Source organism: Diaphorina citri, unplaced genomic scaffold (genome assembly GCF_000475195.1).
Source record: "Diaphorina citri unplaced genomic scaffold, Diaci psyllid genome assembly version 1.1 scaffold111, whole genome shotgun sequence".
Classification (NCBI taxonomy): Eukaryota; Metazoa; Arthropoda; class Insecta; order Hemiptera; family Psyllidae; genus Diaphorina; species Diaphorina citri.
In genome coordinates this window covers 173,744-196,001 of record NW_007377548.1, presented here as the reverse complement: position 1 = coordinate 196,001, position 22,258 = coordinate 173,744, and the positions used below count along the sequence as shown (strand labels likewise).

The following is a 22,258-nucleotide window of genomic DNA, read 5'->3' as shown; positions in this document are numbered from 1 at the left end:
TAATTTTTCCGACTAACAGATGGACTTTTCATTTGAAGCGGTTGAACGTCACTCTATAACTTGAGTCTCATGTGACGGGGTTTTACCCACCACATTAATGTCTATAATGGCTAATGCCCACCACACACGTTAAGACGGTCCGAGCGTGAATGGTGGGCATAATAACTAAAGGTGTGTCCAATAAGCTTACCAGACGTCCGCTTTTTGGCGGACATGTCCTCCTTTTTATACGTTTGTCCTCCGTCCGCCCGCCTTTTTAAAATATAGCAAAATGTCCGCCTCTTTGAAGTTTCGACCTCAAAAACCTAAATTACGTAACGTATCGTTTTCCGTTGAGAAGAAGACGTCAGGACTGGAACTTTTAAAAACCACAGGTAAATGCAATTTTAGTGCAATTAAGTCTATGTACAATGTAGGTACATAGATTAAAAAAAAAAATCATGTTACTTATTATACTGGTGTTTTTTGTGTTGATTATTTTCTGCGTCCTCCTTTTGGTTGAAATGTCCGCCTTTTTAGCCAAAATGTGCTCCTTTTGAAATTTCTTGTCTGGTAACCCCAGTCCAAACATAGTCGACCGGCAGTCCATGGACGAGATAAATCTATGTTGTCGAGGCAGTGTGGACGGTTCAGTCGATCGATGGCCGGTCAACTATGTGTGGACACACTTTAATAACCGAGATTAACCCTTTCTGTTCCTGTTCTTCCTCAGGGATATCAATGAAGGTCTGCGATGTATCGACAACTACACAAGAGCATGTATGGATCCCAAAGAAAGAGGTCATTTCTATCGGCGAATGTGAAGCGTTTTGTTCAAATTTTGTGTTCGGTTGACTAATTTTCCCCAAAAATCCTGCTCGAACCTTGTCCTAATGCCTTGCTATGGCCCAGAGTGAAAATGTTTATCTTTACGCGTATAAATTTCTAATTATTTAGGTACATAGCACGTTAACATGTTTGGAATTTAATGCATTAAAATGGACAATTGAACGAAATAAAATAATTTACATGGACTTGAAAAATTACTTACATGACACTTTTTATTGTGATAAATACTTTAAATACCTACTACAGTAGATAAATAGACGGGTTTACTCGTAGATAATAAAAAGAGGGGTTTAGGCACATCCACTAAAAATATTAACTCTCTTTTTCTGAGCTTGTGGGTCCCTTATCCTGTTTCTGAAATTGTTGTTTCGGCACATCCACTAATAACTTCTCAGTCGCGTAGATAATAAAAAGAGGGGTTTAGGCACATCCACTAAAAATATTAACTCTCTTTTTCTGAGCTTGTGGGTCCCTTATCCTGTTTCTAAAATTGTTGTTTCGGCACATCCACTAATAACTTCTCAGTCGTCTCTCTCTCCCTCTCCCACCTATAACTAGATAGATGATAGATATAGTACCTACATAGTATAATTTATTTATTGTAGGTATCCATCCATAAAACAGTATCCTCAAAATGAGGCTTAAATAGCTGATTCGACAATGATCCTTTGCCAATTATCAATCTATAACTAGATAGATGATAGATATAGTACCTACATAGTATAATTTATTTATTGTAGGTATCCATCCATAAAACAGTATCCTCAAAATAAGGCTTAAATAGCTGATTCGACAATGATCCTCTGCCAATCATCAACTTTCTATCGACTGTACGCAGGAACCAGTCTTGTCATGCAGGAAATTTGTGAGGAAGGATCTTACCAGGATGGTAAGTTATCAAATTGATCTACTTTCTGGAGTATCTTATTCAGAATGTTGTGGGTATCACAGGAATCGAACCGGACCTACGTATGTTTGTTAATTGTTATACACCAGACCCGCTAGACACGAGAGAGCAATGTAAACTCCTCTCTTCTAACTGGGCTAAGTAGATTAATATGAAAATTCAATTCCACTAAATGATCAGCACATTGAAAAGTGCTTAAAAGAAGACGGATCTCAAAAGGAAATTTTGAAATTTTTAACGAGTAAGTGTAGGTAAGTAGATTTTCTTTGATCAGAAAAAAAATCTCGTGATAAACAATAATCTTTAATGTTCTATTAACACATCAATTTGAATTTCTTCTTGTTATCTACATTCATGTGTACTAGGTTTTACTCCCATCTTGAAATCGTATAGCTAATTTCCATATGTGATGTTGCTACTAGGCCCTAGAGTAGTCTAGACTCGAACGTTTACTATGCTTATTACTTTCTAATACATTAAGCATAGGGAACCTATACAATGTAATGAGAAAGTATTGGAATCAGTTCAAACTTTTGAAAGTCGGAACGGGGGAAAATATCCGTTTTGGGGTCCCGTGAGTCCGCAAAAAGTCCGTTTCTTAACCGTTTATCTTGTAAATGGTAATCAGAAGTTATCGAAAGAGTATGAGAGTTGACCCCATATGACATCAATGAACGTATTTACTTGTAATAAGCATTTTACGACCAAAAATTTCCTATCTTAAAATACTCCCCGTGTGATAAGGAATCATATAAAGTATGAAAAAAATTGATTTTTTTACTTTTTTTTGAAGTTCGCAGCAACATCGACTTTAGTTGATATCTGGATGAGGGATGATCCGATTTTTACCAAATTGTTACAGTCGCGTCCTTGGACCATACCGGGATAGCATACCAAATTTCATCGCTCTAGGACAAACCGTTCTTGAGATATTTTGAATACCACCTTTTCCAATTTTCCCATTTAAACCTGTAGTACACACATACATACATACATACATACATACACACATACATACATACGTAATCGTCCTTGGACCATACCGGGATAGCATACCAAATTTCATCGCTCTAGGACAAACCGTTCTTGAGATATTTTGAATACCACCTTTTCCCATTTTCCCATTTAATCCTGTAGTACACACACATACATACATACGTAATTACGTACAGACCATGGGCTAAAAATCACTTTTTTGACATCATACTTTCATTACTAGTATAGCTCCACTATACTGTAGTAATAGAAAGTAAAAATTACAGGATGCTTACATACCGAAATTGGGTAATTCACTTCAATAACACGGGAGGTAGGCACATGGTACGACTGATTTTATTGTCAAAAAACTAATACTTAAAAAATTCACTAAGAAAAAATATTGAACTGCTTCGACATCAGTATTTTGTATGATGATGATGATGATGATGATGATGATGATGATGATGATGATGATGATGATGATGATGATGATGGTGGTGATGGTGATGGTGATGGTGATGGTGATGGTGATGGTGATGGTGATGGTGATGGTGATGGTGATGGTGATGGTGATGGTGTTACCTACATCTACAACGACATCCTACATTCGACATCCTTAAACTTCCATTACAGACTAAATTCCAAGATCCCGATTGTAGGTACCTAAGTAGATACATTTTCCTATCTTAAAATACTCCCCGTGTGATAAGGAATCATATAAAGTATGAAAAAAATTGATTTTTTTACTTTTTTTTTAAGTTCGAAGCAACATTGACTTTGGTTGATATGTTGAAGTTTCGACCTCAAAAACCTAAATTACGTAACGTATCGTTTTCCGTTGAGAAGAAGACGTCAGGACTGGAACTTTTAAAAACCATAGGTAAATGCAATTTTAGTGCAATTAAGTCTATGTACAATGTAGGTACATAGATTAAAAAAAAATAATAAAAAAAAATCATGTTACTTATTATACTGGTGGTTTTTGTGTTGATTATTTTCTGCGTCCTCCTTTTGGTTGAAATGTCCGCCTTTTTAGCCAAAGTGTGCTCCTTTTGAAATTTATTGTCTGGTAACCCCAGTCCAAACATAGTCGACCGGCAGTCCATCGACCAGTTAAACCTATGTTGTCTATACTGGTGGTTTTTGTGTTGATTATTTTCTGCGTCCTCCTTTTGGTTGAAATGTCCGCCTTTTTTAGCCAAAATGTGCTCCTTTTGAAATTTATTGTCTGGTAACCCCAGTCCAAACATAGTCGACCGGCAGTCCATCGACCAGATAAACCTATGTTGTCGAGGCAGTGTGGACGGTTCAGTCGATCGTTGGCCGGTCAACTATGTGTGGACACACTTTAATAACCGAGATTAACCCTTTCTGTTCCTGTTCTTCCTCAGGGATATCAACGAAGGTCTGCGATGTATCGACAACTACACAAGAGCATGTATGGATCCCAAAGAAAGAGGTCATTTCTATCGAAAGAGCATTAAATTGGTGAAGGGGCAAAAAGGGACAAGAGGTCAAACCTGGTAACACTGGTAGCAGAGAATAAGGTACTTATTCAAACTACCAAGTGGCAATAAAGAGTATTTTCATTTTCGGGAAACTTTCGGAACGGTTCCCTTTTGGAAACTGAATCACAGGAAATTGAAGATGGTGCGCCATCGAAATCGGTATATACCGTTTCTGAAAGTTTCCTAAAAGGAAAATGGATCTTTCATCTTACATGAATAGGTAGGTACCTAGAAAGAAATACTGGGGGACTTTAAACAGGGAGGATAGTCTGAAATTTCCCTTGCTAAACAATAATAGCAAAGCGCTTACAAGGCAGACGCTCTCCCTACCAAGCTAACTAGGCTGGTACTGTTATTCCTAATACCAAACAGAGAGTTATCAAATTGATCTACTTTCTGGAGTATCTTATTCAGAATGTTGTGGGTATCACAGGAATCGAACCGGACCTACGTATGTTTGTTACACCAGACCCGCTAGACTCGAGAGAGGAATGTAAACTCCTCTCTTCTAACTGGGCTAAGTAGATTAATATGAAAATTCAATTCCACTAAAATAATGATCAGCACATTGAAAACTGCTTAAAAGAAGACGGATCTTGAAAGGAAATTTTGAAATTTTTAACTAGTAAGTGTAGGTAAGTAGATTTTCTTTGATCAGAAAAAAATCTCGTGATAAACAATAATCTTTAATGTTCTATTAACACATCAATTTGAATTTCTTCTTGTTATCTACATTCATAAAAAATAATCTGTTGTAGGCATGAGAGATGTAAGATGTGTGTAACATATTGGACATGCTCTAGTCCAGCTTCCGGTTTCTCGCTTGGATTAATTTAATCCTTATTCACCCATCACCCTAACATCCTAAAATATTCCTACTTGAATGACGTTTTAATCACAACTCAATCTCTTGTCATTAAAATAATAATAGAACAAGTCTACATCCTAGTAAAAGAAGACGGATCTTGAAAGGAAATTTTGAAATTTTTAACTAGTAAGTGTAGGTAAGTAGATTTTCTTTGATCAGAAAAAAATCTTGTGATAAACAATAATCTTTAATGTTCTATTAACACATCAATTTGAATTTCTTTTTGTTATCTACATTCATAAAAAATAATCTGTTGTAGGCATGAGAGATGTAAGATGTGTGTAACATATTGGACATACTCTAGTCCAGCTTCCGGTTTCTCGCTTGGATTAATTTAATCCCTATTCACCCTAAAATATTCCTACTTGAATGACGTTTTAATCACAACTCAATTCTCTTGTCAAAATAATAATAGAAAAAGTCTACATCCTAGATTCGTAGAAGCTTAACCCATCCTTTAGGGCTGTACAGCCCCTACACCTAAGCCTCAGTTTGGGCTTTTTGTGTATGGAGTTAAGCACTACATACTCTTCTACAAATTTCGTTATCCTGCTCGAATAGGACTAAAAAGTCCCTTTGCCCTACAACTGTCTCAATTAGCTTAACCCATCCTTTAGGGCTGTCCAGCCCCTACACCTAAGCCTCAGATTGGGCTTTTTGTGTATGGGGTTAAGCTTAAGTTAAGCACTACATACTCTTATACAAATTTCGTTATCCTGCTCGAATAGGACTAAAAAGTCCCTTTGCCCTACAACTTAATGTCTCAATTCACTACTCAGACATAGTAGGTATTCAGATGTGATTCAAACTCTACCCAGCCAAAAGAAGACTAATAATTCCTTCATAAATAATCAAATTCAATAACTGTTCTCTACTCTGCTACCACTCATATTCGGATCAATTTGCTCTGCCCATTTTTGTAGACCAACTTCTTTATTGATTTACGACAAGCAGAAAATGTCTACTCAGACATAGTAGGTATTCAGATGTGATTCAAACTCTACCCAGCCAAAAGAAGACTAATAATTCCTTCATAAATAATCAAATTCGATAACTGTTCTCTACTCTGCTACCACTCATATTCGGATCAATTTGCTCTGCCCATTTTTTTAGACCAACTTCTTTATTGATTTACGACAAGCAATTCTACTTATGAATCATAGTAGATTCAATCAAAACTATGTAGGCGTTTAGGAGACTACAATATCAGAGTTAAAAATAGGTACCTATATCTTTTTTTGCAAACCGTGCTGTCATGGGGAAATGACATTTCGCTGTACTAGGTTTTACTCCCATCTTGAAATTGTATAGCTAATTTCCATATGTGATGTTGCTACTAGGCCCTAGAGTAGTCTAGACTCGAGCGTTTACTATGCTTATTACTTTCTAACACATTAAGCATAGGGAACCTATATACAATGTAATGAGAAAGTATTGGAATCAGTTCAAACTTTTGAAAGTCGGAACGGGGGAAAATATCCGTCTTGGGGTCCCGTGAGTCCGCAAAAAGTCCGTTTCTTAACCGTTTATCTTGTAAATGGCAATCAGAAATAGTTATCGAAAGAGTATGAGAGTTGACCCCATATGACATCAATGAACGTATTTACTTGTAATACCGTATTGGAATCAGTTCAAACTTTTGAAAGTCGGAACGGGGGAAAATATCCGTTTTGGGGTCCCGTGAGTCCGCAAAAAGTCCGTTTCTCAACCGTTTATCTTGTAAATGGCAATCAGAAGTTATCGAAAAAGTATGAGAGTTGACCCCATATGACATCAATGAACGTATTTACTTGCAATAAGCATTTTATTTCTGAAATTTCCAGAAATTTTCGATTTTTTCACCTTCTGTTCCCAAAAATTTCTCAAAATTGATATTTCATTGTAGTTAATGCCGTGTATTAGAAAGTCGTGTGATGTTCACACCAGATTGTTTTATGATCGTATCTACTATGAATTTTACGACTCCATGTGGCACTGTGATGACATTGACCGCATGACGAGTGCATATTTTATCACTTGATTTCTAATGATCTTGGCAATTCCGCAAATAGATGCGGAAAACGATCGGAAAATAGATGCAACAATCGCGGAAAAAAGACATAGTGATTTTGAAGTGCCTTCTAAAGGAGTGTCCACACATAGTTGATCGGTCGTTGATGAACCGTCCACAGTCCACACTGCATCGACAATTATGATGAACCGTCCACACTGCCACATAGATTCACCATTTTGATCGACTAGGTTTGGACACACTTTTACATGAGGAAATACGGCAATTGAAAACGCAATGCTCGCCCCTCACATTCAGACCGCGGTCTGACAGACCGTCTGAAATTTAGCACTGAGTGCTTTTCTTGTCCACACATAGATCAGATCGACGAGGTGAATCTATGTTGTCGAGGCTGGTGTACGGTTTCAGTCGACGTCGGTCGACGGCGTCAACTATGTGTGGACACAGCTTAACTGTCCCTGTGGATATAACGATGCCTGTTCCAAGAACCACTTCGTCATGGGGAGAGCAAAAATAAACCAATGAACTGCAAGCTCATCAGTACCAAGTCTCCAATCTCCATTAATCGTTGCAGATCTCTATATTTAGATTTGATTGACTGACAGTGCAAGCTAACAATATTTCGTCAACACAGCATCAGTGTATCAGACATTGTGTAACCCGAGTGTATACAGGGTGATCGCAAAATCATTGACAACTGGTGGATACAAAAGCGGGTCACTAACACAAGCCACAAGCTTTCTTTTGCGGTCACTCACGCTCAGACGACTAGACGGGCGGAATGTGTGGCAGAAAAAGCCGCTTCAGACTGTTTGAGAGACTTGGGTCTTGAGATTTTTCCTCCCCACGCTCCGACTGTCTGACAGACCTAGATCTATCAGACGTTTTGAGCCTGGATGACTGGTATTATATGTATTGGTTCATTCCGTTTTCTGTACATTGAAAAAAATCTCCCTCTAACAGTTAAAACGACACCTAATCGTAACTTAGACGCTGATTCCAGCCTAGGTATATCACTAGGTGGTATTTAAAATTTATCTCAAGCAATAATAATCAGTATAATCACAAAAATGCTTATTTAATTCTACTTATGAATCATAGTAGATTCAATCAAAACTATGTAGGCGTTTAGGAGACTACAATATCAGAGTTAAAAATAGGTATATCTTTTTTTGCAAACCGTGCTGTCATGGGGAAATGACATTTCGCCCTACAAGGTCGTGGTTTGTTTCAATTAAACCTAATGGATTAACAAGTTTGATTTTATTTTACTTAGGTTATTTAGATCAATGGATAGGTACTTACAAGTTTTTATTTCATTTTATTTTTAGTATCTAGCTTGTATTGTATCCATTGATATAAAATAACCTAAGCCAGACCCGCTAGACTCGAGAGAGGAATGTAAACTCCTCTCTTCTAACTGGGCTAAGTAGATTAATATGAAAATTCAATTCCACTAAACACGTCAATTTGTTTTGTCTTCTTTTTCTTCTTCTGGGAGGGGGGGGGATAAATGGAATCATGTTCAATTCAATTCTTCTTCTTCCTTCGTGTGTTCGTGTCACAGAAAACAGCTATTACCATCGTTTTCGACGAACGAATTAAAATCGTTCAAAGGACGTCGCGTCGTTAAAACGAAATCTAAGACACCTTTCCCTGCCAGGACGATTAAATTTCGGCGGTCTATCCCTGATTGTTAACTACCAGTCTGGACAATAATTGGGCATAGTTATAATTATTATAACTTGTGAAATATCAAAGGGCCCATGTCATTTTATGAGTCGTAAAAATAAACCGTTTGTTTTCCTTCCACTTCTGATAACTCAGAAGGTGGCGTGACATTGTAATTTGAGTCACGTGGAATTACTCGCTTAAATAACACTCGTCTGTAATGGTGTATTGATTGGTCTTATCGTGATGAAGAAATTGGCAAAGTAGACCAGGAGAACATGACACGGAAGAAGAGGAGGGAGGGAGGAAGGGGGAAAGAGCATTAAATTGGTGAAGGGGCAAAAAGGGACAAGAGGTCAAACCTGGTAACACTGGTAGCAGAGAATAAGGAATCATCAACATCAAATAACCTGATCTGATCATATTACATTGTGTCATTGTATGCCTAAGGTTCACAATATCTGCCTTATCATGGGTCAGAATTTCAAAATTTGCATTTCACCAAATCATTACCTATGTATATGAGAAATGTACTAGGTTTGTAGGCATGAGAGATGTAAGATGTGTGTAACATATTGGACATACTCTAGTCCAGCTTCCGGTTTCTCGCTTGGATTAATTTAATCCTTATTCACCCTAAAATATTCCTACTTGAATGACGTTTTAATCACAACTAAATTCTCTTTTCATTGAAATACGAGTAGATAATAATTGAAAAAGTCTATATCGAAGATTCGTACAGGCTTAACCCATCCTTTAGGGCTGTCCAGCCCCTACACCTTAGCCTCAGTTTGAGCTTTTTGTGTATGGGGTTAAGCACTACATACTCTTATACAAATTTCGTTATCCTGCTCGAATAGGACTAAAAAGTCCCTTTGCCCTACAACTTAATGTCTCAATTCACTACTCAGACATAGTAGGTATTCAGATGTGATTCAAACTCTACCCAGCCAAAAGAAGACTAATAATTCCTTCATAAATAATCAAATTCGATAACTGTTCTCTACTCTGCTACCACTCATATTCGGATCAATTTGCTCTGCCCATTTTTGTAGACCAACTTCTTTATTGATTTACGACAAGCAGAAAATGTACTGTTTAAATTCTACTTATGAATCATAGTAGATTCAATCAAAACTATGTAGGCGTTTAGGAGACTACAATATCAGAGATAAAAATAGGTATATCTTTTTTTGCAAACCGTGCTGTCATGGGGAAATGACATTTCGACCTACAAGGTCGTGATTTGTTTCAATTAAACCTAATGGATTAACAAGTTTGATTTTATTTTACTTAGGTTATTTAGATCAATGGATACTTACAAGTTTTTATTTCATTTTATTTTTAGTATCTAGCTTGTATTGTATCATTTGATAGAAATAACCTAAATATTTACAAAGGATGTCAAAATTAAATAAATTCATTAAAAGTTTGATTTTGATTAAACATGCGAAGTACCTACCTAACGGATTAACATTTTTGATTTTGAAATTCATCCTGTTACCTTTTCACCCTTCATTAACTATGAGACCGAGTTTCAAATTTTGTGATAGCCTTTGATAACAAAGTTCATCCTGTAATACAAACCCACATACCATCATCAAATTGTGAAGCATATAAGCTAGAAGTTTTAATGAATTTGACTCTTCTTAGAATTCCTATCATAAATATTGGAAAATATAATTTTTTGTTTACTAACTTTCATGATAAATTAATCAATGACAACTTATAGGAAGCTAATGAGGTAATGAGTTAATGACCTTCAAAGTTCTTGTTATCAATAAGCAATGGTAAAAGCTTTTGAGATGCTTTTGAGATAGTGTGAAGTGTTTCAAATATTTCCCCTTTTTCTGTGTCTTTTCGCTGGCTCGCCCTTTTCTCCTATCTTTTATCTGTCTGGACAAATTTGTGCCAAAAAAATTCTTTTCCATAGAAAGTTTTTTGTTCTTGGACATGCTCATCCACTTTGCTAATGTATCTGTTTTGCAATGTCAGCTTTTTCAGCTGATTCTTCAGTGTTGTATTCTGGATGAATCTTTCTTCATTCAATTTGTTTCTATTCACTTTTCAATCTAATGTTCCTATCTACTGTTGGATGGTCTTCTTGGTCCAACCATATTTCATGAAAACCTGGAAGGGGTGTTTTATTTGTAATTTTAGATGTATTCTTAAATAAATTTTACTTTAGTTTGTCTATGCAAAGGAAAAAAAAAAAGAAAAATACATAGGTACATGTTTATGTTGAAGTCTTTGTTGACTTCCGAGATCTTATCGTCCCGAAAGTGAATAGAGAAGGAAGACAGGATAGGAGCCAGCCGTTCCGAGAACGAACCTCATCTGTTTAGGAAAAAATCCGCTCGGAGCGGGAATGGAACCCGCAACCTAGAGCTTACAAGGCAGACCCGGGGATTTGTATTTTGGTTGTAATATAACACTATTATGTAGGAAATAAGCCTTTGGTGATTCTTTTCTTTCTGTGTTACATTAGTGAATCACAACGGATTAATCTGGGAATTCGGATTAATCTGGGAATTCTGGGATGATTGTACGAAATTCGATTACGAAGCTACTGTTGTGCAACGTTTCCTTTTCATCAGGCAATCCAAATTGAGAACTTTACGGGTGATTCTATAAATAATAATAATAATAAATACATAGTAAGGAATTTATTAATAATTATTTACCTATTGCCTCGAGTAAATCTTAAAATTTAGATACCTAGCGTACTAGTAGATATCTAGAACTTGCAGTCCATTTACAGTTCAGTGAAGGAAAAGAAAGGAGTTTTACTTGACCTTAGCCTTAGACCTCTAGTTGGTGACCAATCGATTAAAATTGGTGATTTGAATAAGAAATGGATTAAGAAATTTATACGAGTACTATGCACTCGTGTGTATTAAATTCGTGACCTCGAGTGCATTTTAGCTAAATTTCCTTTAGGGATGCTGAGCTACCTATTTCATTTTTAGGCAAAGTTACAACTTTAAGTCGGAGTTGTGTTTTTTGGATCACTATAGGAAAAGTCGAAAATTCGCTCTTATAAGATTAGAACTCATTGTGATATTTATTTCTTCGGCAACCTGGAGTCTTCAAGGTATGGCTTTCATTCTAGGTAAACCAATCGATTAAAGTTGGTGATTTGAATAAGAAATGGATTAAGAAATTTATACGAGTACTATGCACTCATGTGTATTGAATTCGTGACCTCGAGTGCATTTTAGCTAAATTTCCTTTAGGGATGCTGAGCTACCTATTTCATTTTTCGGCAAAGTTACAACTTTTACTCGGGGTTGTGTTTTTTGGGTCACTAGGAAGCTATTCGCTAAAAGTCGAAAATTCGCTCTTAGAAGATTAGAACTCATTGTGATATTTATTTCTTCGGCAACCTGGAGTCTTCAGGGTTTGGCTTTCATTGAAATTACTAGCATGACAGTCAGGTCACCAGGTGGTATATCCTCTGGTCCTTTTATATGACCAAACAATGACGTCATGTCTTGCCATCTTTGCTGATATTGCGCTCAAATAGTTTGCAAATACTTTGAGACTTTCAGTTAAAACGCCTATCGCCGACAGTAGAATTCAACGCGTCTAATAACTTGAGTACCTAAATAGTTTGCAAATACTTTGAGACTTTCAGTTAAAACGCCTATCGCCGACAGTAGAATTCAACGCGTCTAATAACTTGAGTACCTATAAATAAACAAGGACTATAGCGACAGTCCTTGTGACAAGGGCTCTAACCCTACCGACCCTTCAGTTAGGAGACCATGACCTTAACCGCAGTCCCTGGGTCGAATCCAAGTCGCAAATGATAAAAAAACGGCTAGATATTCTGATAAACCTTGAACAAATTCGACCTGTTACGTATATAACTCCCTACTCATTTACTCGAATGGAGTCACTGGTATCTACTCGAGTGTCATGTGATACTATGGTTTTGACTGTGAATTAGCAAATCATATTTTGTCATGACATAGAAATTAGAACGTGGCCTTAACCTATAACCTATAAATAAACAAGGACTATAGCGACAGTCCTTGTGACAAGGGCTCTAACCCTACCGACCCTTCAGTTAGGAGACCATGACCTTAACCGCAGTCCCTGGGTCGAATCCAAGTCGCAAATGATAAAAAAAAAAACTGCTAAGATATTCTGACAAACCTTGAACAAATTCGACCTGTTACGTATATAACTCCCTACTCATTTACTCGAATGGAGTCACTGGTACTCGAGTGCGGCTCTAACCCTACCGACCCTTCAGTTAGGAGACCATGACCTTAACCGCAGTCCCTGGGTCGAATCCAAGTCGCAAATGATAAAAAAACGGCTAGATATTCTGATAAACCTTGAACAAATTCGACCTGTTACGTATATAACTCCCTACTCATTTACTCGAATGGAGTCACTGGTACTCGAGTGTCATGTGATACTATGGTTTTGACTGTGAATTAGCAAATCATATTTTGTCATGACATAGAAACTAGAACGTGGCCTTATTTTTTTACTAGCAGATACAGGTCCCATTGTAGTTATCTAAGGTTGTAAGGTGTCACTAGATAACAGCTGTGGAAACTGCGATAATTTTTCCGACTAACAGATGGACTTTTAATTTGAACGGGTTTAACATCACTCTATAACTGCTGAGGTCTTAAGTGACGGGGTTTTACCCACCATTTCAATGTCTATAATGGCTAATGCCCACCACACACGTTAAGATGGTCTGAGCGTGAACGGTGGGCATAATAACTAAAGGTGTGTCCAACAGGCTTACCAGACGTCCGCTTTTTGGTGGACATGTCCTCCTTTTTATGCGTTTGTCCTCCGTCCGCCCGCCTTTTTAAAATATAGAAAAATGTCCGCCTTTCAATGTTCGACTAATCGGAAAAATAAATACCGACTATGTAATTGGAAAAATAAAATGGTTTAAAGCTGTGCCCACTGTCCACACATAGTCGACACCGTATATCGACGAGGCCAATCTACCATATAATTAGCCTGCATTATGCAAGGGAGATGGGAGTACATGAGCCTCCTCCACTAAATTACTCGGAATACAAATCATAAACACATCGTCTGATATCTCCCACCATGTGCTTCAGAGTATCTCGTGTTTTTGTACCTTTCAGTCCGATTGGCCAGCGACGTACAAGGTGATTTCATGTATTTTACTATCCACACAGGTAAATTTCATGAATTTGTTTTACGTCAATTTGTTTTGTCTTCTTTTTCTTCTTCTGGGAGGGGGGGGGATAAATGGAATCATGTTCAATTCAATTCTTCTTCTTACAAATCATAAACACATCGTCTGATATCTCCCACCATGTGCTTCAGAGTATCTCGTGTTTTTGTACCTTTCAGTCCGATTGGCCAGCTACGTACAAGGTGATTTCATGTATTTTACTATCCACACGGGTAAATTTCATGAACATTACGTCAATTTGTTTTGTCTTCTTTTTCTTCTTCTGGGAGGGGAGGGGGATAAATGGAATCATGTTCAATTCTTCTTCTTCCTTCTAATTCTTCTTCTCCTTCGTGTGTTCGTGTCACAGAAAACAGCTATTACCATCGTTTTCGACGAACGAATTAAAATCGTTCAAAGGACGTCGCGTCGTTAAAACGAAATCTAAGGACACCTTTCCCTGCCAGGACGATTAAATTTCGGCGGTCTATCCCTGATTGTTAACTACCAGTCTGGACAATAATTGGGGATTAAATTTCGGCGGTCTATCCCTGATTGTTAACTACCAGTCTGGACAATAATTGGTCATAGTTATAATTATTATAACTTGTGAAATATCAAAGCGCCCATGTCATTTTATGACATGTCATTTTATGAGTCGTAAAAATAAACCGTTTGTTTTCCTTCCACTTCTGATAACTCAGAAGGTGGCGTGACATTGTAATTTGAGTCACGTGGAATTACTCGCTTAAATAACACTCGTCTGTAATGGCGTATTGATTGGTCTTATCGTGATGAAGAAATTGGCAAAGTAGACCAGGAGAACATGACACGGAAGAAGAGGAGGGAGGAAGGGGAAAAGAGCATTAAATTGGTGAAGGGACAAAAAGGGACAAGAGGTCAAACCTGGTAACACTGGTAGCAGAGAATAAGGTACTTTACTTATTCAAACAACCAAGTGGCAATAAGGAGTATTTTCATTTTCGGGAAACTTTCGGAACGGTTCCCTTTTGGAAACTGAATCACAGGAAATCGAAGATGGTGTGCCATCGAAATTGGTACCGTTTCCGAAAGTTTCCTGAAAGGAAAATGGATCTTTCATCTTACATGAATAGGTACCTAGAAAGAAATACTAGTCTGGCTGGGGGACTTTAAACAGGGAGGATAGTCTAAAATTTCCCTTGCTAAACAAATAGTAAAGCGCTTACAAGGCAGACGCTCTCCCTACCAAGCTAACTAGGCTGGTACTGTTATTCCTAATACCAAACAGAGGTAATTTGGCTTCAGGGGCGTTTTCCGAGGAAACTGGCACACAAGGAACCTTCCAACCTTCAAGCTTACACCGGCAGAAAACGACATGAATCAACGTGATCTTTATTGTTTGTACAATCTGATGTCCATAATTTAATTGTGATTTATTATAGGTAGCATCAAGCACCTAATCAGTGATATTGACTTAATCATGTTCAATTAATAAAATATCCTTCAGGGGCGTTTTCCGAGGAAACTGGCACACAAGGAACCTTCCAACCTTCAAGCTTACACCGGCAGAAAACGACATGAATCAACGTTATCTTTATTGTTTGTACAATTTGATGTCCATAAAAGTAATTGTGATTCATTATAGGTAGCATTAAACACCTAATCAGTGATATTGACTTAATCATGTTCAATTAATAAAATATCATCATTGACGGATGGTTAGTTGGGGGCCGGCCGGACGAAAAATATTTACGACGCTTTTGGGGGTGTGTCCCAAAATGCAGTACACACGAAAAGTTTCTTGGCTTTCTCTGAGAGGTCTTTGCGTATCGGTCAGTTCTGGGAGATACGTCTAAAAAATTTATGGACAAAATTAAAGTCTTATTGATGAAAACTATTTTACCCAAATTAAAGGGTCCGGTAAAAATGGCACTTGTCTTGGACTCGAAACACCAACCTCTAGATCCAAAGGCAATCAAGCTAACCATTACACCAGGTCTGTGGAACTATAAATAGGGTGCGTGCCAAACCCTTAGCAGCCTGGCTAGCTGGAGGTTATAAAGGGTTTATCATGGAAGGAAAAGCACAGGTCCTCATTATGGTTGACTGTGGTTCGGGACGGGCCAAGTTCTCTTGGCTAGAGACCATCAACCCCCTTCGGTGCAGCTACACCGCTACAACAACAACATCATCGGCCGGACGAAAAATATTTACGACGCTTTTGGGGGTGTGTCCCAAAATGCAGTACACACGAAAAGTTTCTTGGCTTTCTCTGAGAGGCCTTTGCGTATCGGTCAGTTCCGGAGGATACGTATAAAATTGAAATAAGGGCAAATGAAGGTCCTATTTTATCCAAAGCATCAATCTATTTCACCCAAATCACAAAGTCCGGTAAAAATAGCACTTGTCTTGGACTCGAAATATCAACCTCCAGAACCAAAGGCAATCAATCTAACCAGTACACCAGGTGACCTGCCTATGGGACTATAAATATGGTGCGTGCCAAACCCTAAGCAGCCTGGCTAGCTGGAGGTTATAAAGGGTTTATCATGGAAGGAAAAGCACAGGTCCTCATTATGGTTGACTGTGGTTCGGGACGGGCCAAGTTCTCTTGGCTAGAGACCATCAACCCCCTTCGGTGCAACTACACACCGCTACAACAACAACAACAACAACAACCACTACACCACTGAGGTTGGTTAGTAAAACCATGTAATTAATACATCTAGGTATAAAAAAAGACAATGAATGACAGGGCTATGACGTGTTCGGGTGGCGTGATCGCTACGTCACATAAGTACCTTATTGGTGTACTCGTACCTACTCACAAAACTCGTTTCATTCATTTTTTCAATTCTCGCGAGCCTCTTCAAAGCTAGTGGAACGGGCAGGTGACTGAAAAACAGGTGTACCTCTTAAAAATCTAACAAAAAATCCATATTGATTTTTAAAAAAAAGTCCAATTATGTACCTGCTATTTTTATTAACTCGTTGAACTTCAGTTGGTGGTTCGAGTTCAAAATTGTCAGTCTGAATGGGGCTGAAAATTTCTTTTAATCTACCAGCAACTTCATTCCTTTGATAGGGTCCCTTTTTCTGTGTCTTTTCGCTGGCTCTCGCCCTTTTCTCCTATCTTTTATCTGTCTGGACGAATTTGTGCCAAAAAAATTCTTTTTCATAGAAAGTTTTTTGTTCTTGGACATGCTCATCCACTTTGCTAATGTATCTGTTTTGCAATGTCAGCTTTTTCAGTTGATTCTTCAGTGCTGGGTTCTGGATAAATGTTTCTTCATTAAATTTGTTTCTATTCACTTTTCAATCTAATGTTCCTATCTACTTTTGGATGGTCTTCTTGGTTCAACCATATTTCTGGGGTACCAATGCAGGCCCAATACTAAATACATACATGTTTATGTTGAAGTCTTTGTTGACTTCCGAGATCTTATCGTCCCGAAAGTGGATAGAGAAGGAAGACAGGATAGGAGCCAGCCGTTCCGAGAACGAACCTTATCTGTTTAGGATAAAATCCGCTCCGAGCGGGAATGGAACCCGCAACCTAGAGCTTACAAGGCAGACCCGGGGATTTGTATTTTGGTTGTAATATAACACTATTATGTAGGAAATAAGCCTTTGGTGATTCTTTTCTTTCTGTGTTACATTAGTGAATCACAACGGATTAATCTGGGAATTCGGATTAATCTGGGAATTCTGGGATGATTGTACGAAATTCGATTACGAAGCTCCTGTTGTGCAACGTTTCCTTTTCATCAGGCAATCCAAATTGAGAACTTTACGGGTGATTAAAATAGTACAGCCAATAGTTCAAAGGCTGGTAACCTTTTGATCTCTTGATAGGTAAAACCCAGTCACATTCATAGCCATTAGAAGTTCTATTTCCTACTTGATTGGGAAACGGTAGCTAAAGGTAAAAGGATATGTGATAGAATAGGAAAATCAAGGAATTTGAAGAACTGAGTGAGGACAAAGTGGAAGCATAAAGAAAGACTGAATTGGCTATGAATATAAGACAGAAAGCGGATTAGTCCAATGCTCCAAAGGGACGGAAACTTCAATATCAAACTACAATTTTCCGTGAGAAAAAGTTGAGCCCAAGCTAGTACGAAATTCTTAAAATGAAGAAAACGCTATAGAACTAGGTACTTGTCCTGTAAAAGGGACAATCACTTATAAAAGGAAAATCTTCTGCCCAACACACACCTAGATCAATTTTATCGGCAGAACACTATCAAGGGATGGCCAAAATTTCTGCTGTGCTGTATGAAGTCTGATCTTCATTGTTCCACACTTGCAACTTCCAGAATTGACTTAGGATCTCAAATTTACAACTCTTCGCCTCTTGGTCTCTGCTTAGTCTATTTACATCTTCTATTTTAAGATGTCAGTCCAACACCGGATCTGCATCTCAACCGACCCACCTCGAAAATTTAGTCATTCGACCTTCACTAACCAAACCATACACAGAATTTGCTAGTGATCTCATATGTAGGCGATTTGAAGAACTGAGTGAGGACAAAGTGGAAGCATAAAGAAAGACTGAATTGGCTATGAATATAAGACAGAAAGCGGATTAGTCCAATGTTCCAAAGGGACGAAAACTTCAATATCAAACTACAATTTTCCGTGAGAAAAAGTTGAGCCCAAGCTAGTGCGGCATTCTTAAAATGAAGAAAACGCTATAGAACTAGGTACCTACTTGTCTTGTAAAAGGAACCATCACTTATAAAAGAAAAATCTTCTGCCCCCCAAACACACACCTAGATCAATTTTATCGGCAGAACACTATCAAGGGATGGCCAAAATTTCTGCTGTATGAAGTCTGATCTTCATTGTTCGACACTTGCAACTTCCAGAATTGACTTAGGATCTCAAATTTACAACTCTTCGCCTCTTGGCCTCTGCTTAGTCTATTTACATCTTCTATTTTAAGATGTCAGTCCAACACCGGATCTGCATCTCAACCGACCCACCTCGAAAATTTGGTCATTCGACCTTCACTAAACAAACCATACACAGAATTTGCTAGTGAGCTCATAATTATGTAGGCGGTCACGTGACCATTCTTTGCGAATGTAAACAAGAATGTGTCATGATGAGTTATAATAGTATGACTATTCCGCTGATAAATAAATTCTTCTTCGGGGAATGAGGTACTGACTTAACTGACTCATTCTTATCAGATCACCTGATGTTTGGGGGGTACTGATGTTTTTTTTTCTTTCTTTTTTTGTAATAATAGTGCTTATTTATACTGCTCGCATAGGACTGAAAAGCTCCTTTACTCAAGCAGTAGGCTACCATTATTATTGTGGTCAAAGTCTCAAATTATTTTGAGGATAAAATTCCATACCTTGGCTGGGATTGAACCCACGCTCTCCTGTTTACCAGTCGAGCGTCTTGACCACTACATCACCGAGGCAGGGCGATTGAAATAAAGAAGGCATTATAATAATTAGGAATTTATTTATAGAGTCAAGTACTCTTACTTCTGCAATTATTATTACACATATAGTCGTCGAAATTATTATTATTATTATTATATTAGGTACCTAGTTGTTAAACTGTTACAGGTACTAATACAATATTTTATAGGTATCTATTCATCGTACAGTATACTTTATAGATACGAGTATGTATGTTAGTACGTTATAGATAGAGTTGCCTGTTTAGGTTTCCCCGAACACTTTTAATCTGTTCAAATTGCTCCCATCCCACCCCGTTTTCCGTTTTCCCTGGTTAAGTGCCGCTCGTAATGTCACGATGCAGTGTCAATAGACAGATTTAATTATCGCCGTGATTTGTCCCCAATCTTCTGGCGTAGTGCCCATTAACCCATAAGAGCGGAATTTTTTTTTCGTTGGACCTTGCTGAATTTTAACCGGTTTTAACTTCGAACCAGTACGAAGTAAATATGTCAAATAATAGTGAAAATAGTAGGAAATTTTGTTTTCTAACTAACAGACAAATCACTGATGCACTCTGACCTGGAGCGACTGAGATATTAGCGAAAAAGAGAGAAGGGTTTGGTGTAATGTAGGCCTCGGCTCTCATGGGTTAAATATCTTGACAATTTCATTTCGACAACACTTGATACTTGCGTACTCGTGAAGCGCAATCAATTAAGTTGTTTACAGATTTTTCCTACTCGGAAAACACGCCTCGCTCATCGCGCGAAGATAATTGCGTGTTGGTAATAACAGATTTCTGCATCGCATAAACAAAACGATGTCATTTCCCGAACGGTGTACAGAATTAAGCAGAGAAGAACTATCCATAAGGACATTGTTCCCCTTGGGAAAGCCTCCTGAACCTACGCCTGAACAGGTCCGCCTGTCAGGTGTACCTGATAGTGTGTGTGCTCATATCAGGTAGACCTGACAGGGGACCTGATCAGGTGTACTTGTCAGGTCTACCTGATAGAAGCTAGTCTTAGTGAGTAGCTAGACTTGTGTCCAAATTTCGGCAAAGAGCGAGCTTATACCTACCTGCCGCACCCCGCCCGTCTATCAGTAATTTATTATTGATAATTTTATAGCATTGTCAATGATATTGATAGCAAGCGGGTGGTATTATTGTCTAAACGTGGAACTCATTACAAGCTATGTAATCTATGTTCTATGTACGTTTACACTGGTCACTAGGATAGGGTAGGTAAATATCGTAACATAACGAGTAGTGGTCAATGCACTACAAATCAATGCACTACAAATAAAGGTAGATATTCCACTATTTAGGTAGGTACTTTACCACAGTTACGTGTTTTGATACAAGGACTCATTCCATGAACAACTCTACACTCCTCATTTAAAAATCTTGTCAAAATTTTCTGGCGCGTGGAGTAATAATAAAAAAGACTGCGAAGTCATTCGTGAAACAGGCCACTTTTTGATAGAGGGAACTGTAACTGCTAAGGTCTTATCGTCCCGAAAGCGAAAGATAGAAAGCCACCCGTTCCGAGAACGAACTTTACCTGTTTAGTGGGATCAAATACGCCCCGGGCGGGGATTGAACCCGTGACCTAGCGCTTACAAGGTAGACGCTCTGCCATCCAAACTAACTACATACTCGTACCACTCTTTTTCGCTTCAATTTTTCGATGTCGGGTTGTTTGGTGGGTCCGTTTTCAGATCTCCCAAGTTTCTACTCCGTTTTCTAGACTGTAATTTTGGGTTGCATTTTCCTTCGTGCTGAATGACTTCATTGCTTTCTGTATTGAGTAATACAGGTTCCTTAGAAAAATGTTATCTCGCAGGGAATAATCATATTCTTCCCAGAGATTAATGAGGCCAGGCGTTCTACCGTGAAGAAAAAAAAGCTCAAATCTAATGATGCTTGAAAGTAAGCACGCTTGTATGACTTATCCTTTGCAATTTTCCATTCGTACATCGACCGTGTTGTTTCGAACTGTCGAGAACAATCTTTGTGAGGCCCCTTTTGTTTCTGGAATAGAAAATAACACAACTTAAAGAAATGAATTATTTTTCAATTAGGTAGATATTATCCTACGTAACATCAAACATCTCAGAATGTCAGTTATATAGCAACCATCTTTCATAGTAGGTATGAAGGTAAAAAAAAATCGCCTTTTTGGCCTCAAGGAACCTTCAGACGGATATTTTCCACCCATTTCCTGATCTTGAAATTTTGAACTGATTCCAGTACCTTCTTAAAACTTTGCTTAGGTTCCCTGTTTGCTATACCTATAGGTAATGGAAAGTAAAAAAAGTACACACAAAAACAGCAACTGAATCTTTCTAATGGTCTCATTCTTTTGTTCTCAGAATTCCTGAAACACGCACCCTGCCTGAGAGCGGTCAAATCGGAACAGGAAAACTGCGGCATGGTTTATCAGCAGAAGATCAACACCGCCACAACCTACGCCAATGGCACCAGGCGGAAGGACGACGATTCAGAACACGTCGTGAAAAGCATTTGCTGGTAAGTGAAACATCATCCTAAAGCTTTGCCACACATATAGTCGTCGAAAAAAAAGAAGAAAAAAAAATCGGCGAAGTGCAAAAAAAGTAATTTTTTACTTTTTTTTTTTTTTTTTTTTTTTACTTAAATACATGTCTAGGTACATTAATGTTATAAGAATAGGGCAATTATGTACTCGAACCTTGTAGGCAAAATTGTTTAAATTGTTTTGTGTGTTAAAAATAATGAAATACTCTCTGTTATGAGTTCTAATAACATACAGAAGGGCGGTAGAGAGGATGGTCATGTTAAGAAGCCATTAATTTAGTTGATTTTATTTTAAGGTCATTCAAATTCCATCCCATAAAAAAGTTAAAGCCCCCCCCCCCCC

At 38.0% G+C, this 22,258-nt stretch overlaps 1 protein-coding gene across 1 annotated transcript; it reads left to right on the top strand.

Moving 5' to 3' along the window:
• The first annotated feature begins 675 nt into the window (after positions 1-675).
• On the top strand, positions 676-21,974 carry LOC113465467. Its single transcript, XM_026820002.1, has 3 exons — positions 676-784; positions 1,647-1,717; positions 21,732-21,974. The coding sequence occupies exons 1-3, from the start codon at positions 762-764 to the stop codon at positions 21,890-21,892; spliced, it is 255 nt and encodes an 84-aa protein (XP_026675803.1). The 5' UTR covers positions 676-761; the 3' UTR covers positions 21,893-21,974.
• Positions 21,975-22,258: the final 284 nt, after the last annotated feature.

Excerpts from the sequence above, each read along its gene's own strand:
- LOC113465467 (XM_026820002.1), top strand. The coding sequence starts at position 762 with ATGGATCCCAAAGAAAGAGGTCA. Across the intron at positions 785-1,646 it reads GATCCCAAAGAAAGAGGTCA|TTTCTATCGACTGTACGCAG; the intron begins TTTCTATCGGCG and ends CCAATCATCAAC. Across the intron at positions 1,718-21,731 it reads GGAAGGATCTTACCAGGATG|AATTCCTGAAACACGCACCC; the intron begins GTAAGTTATCAA and ends TTTTGTTCTCAG.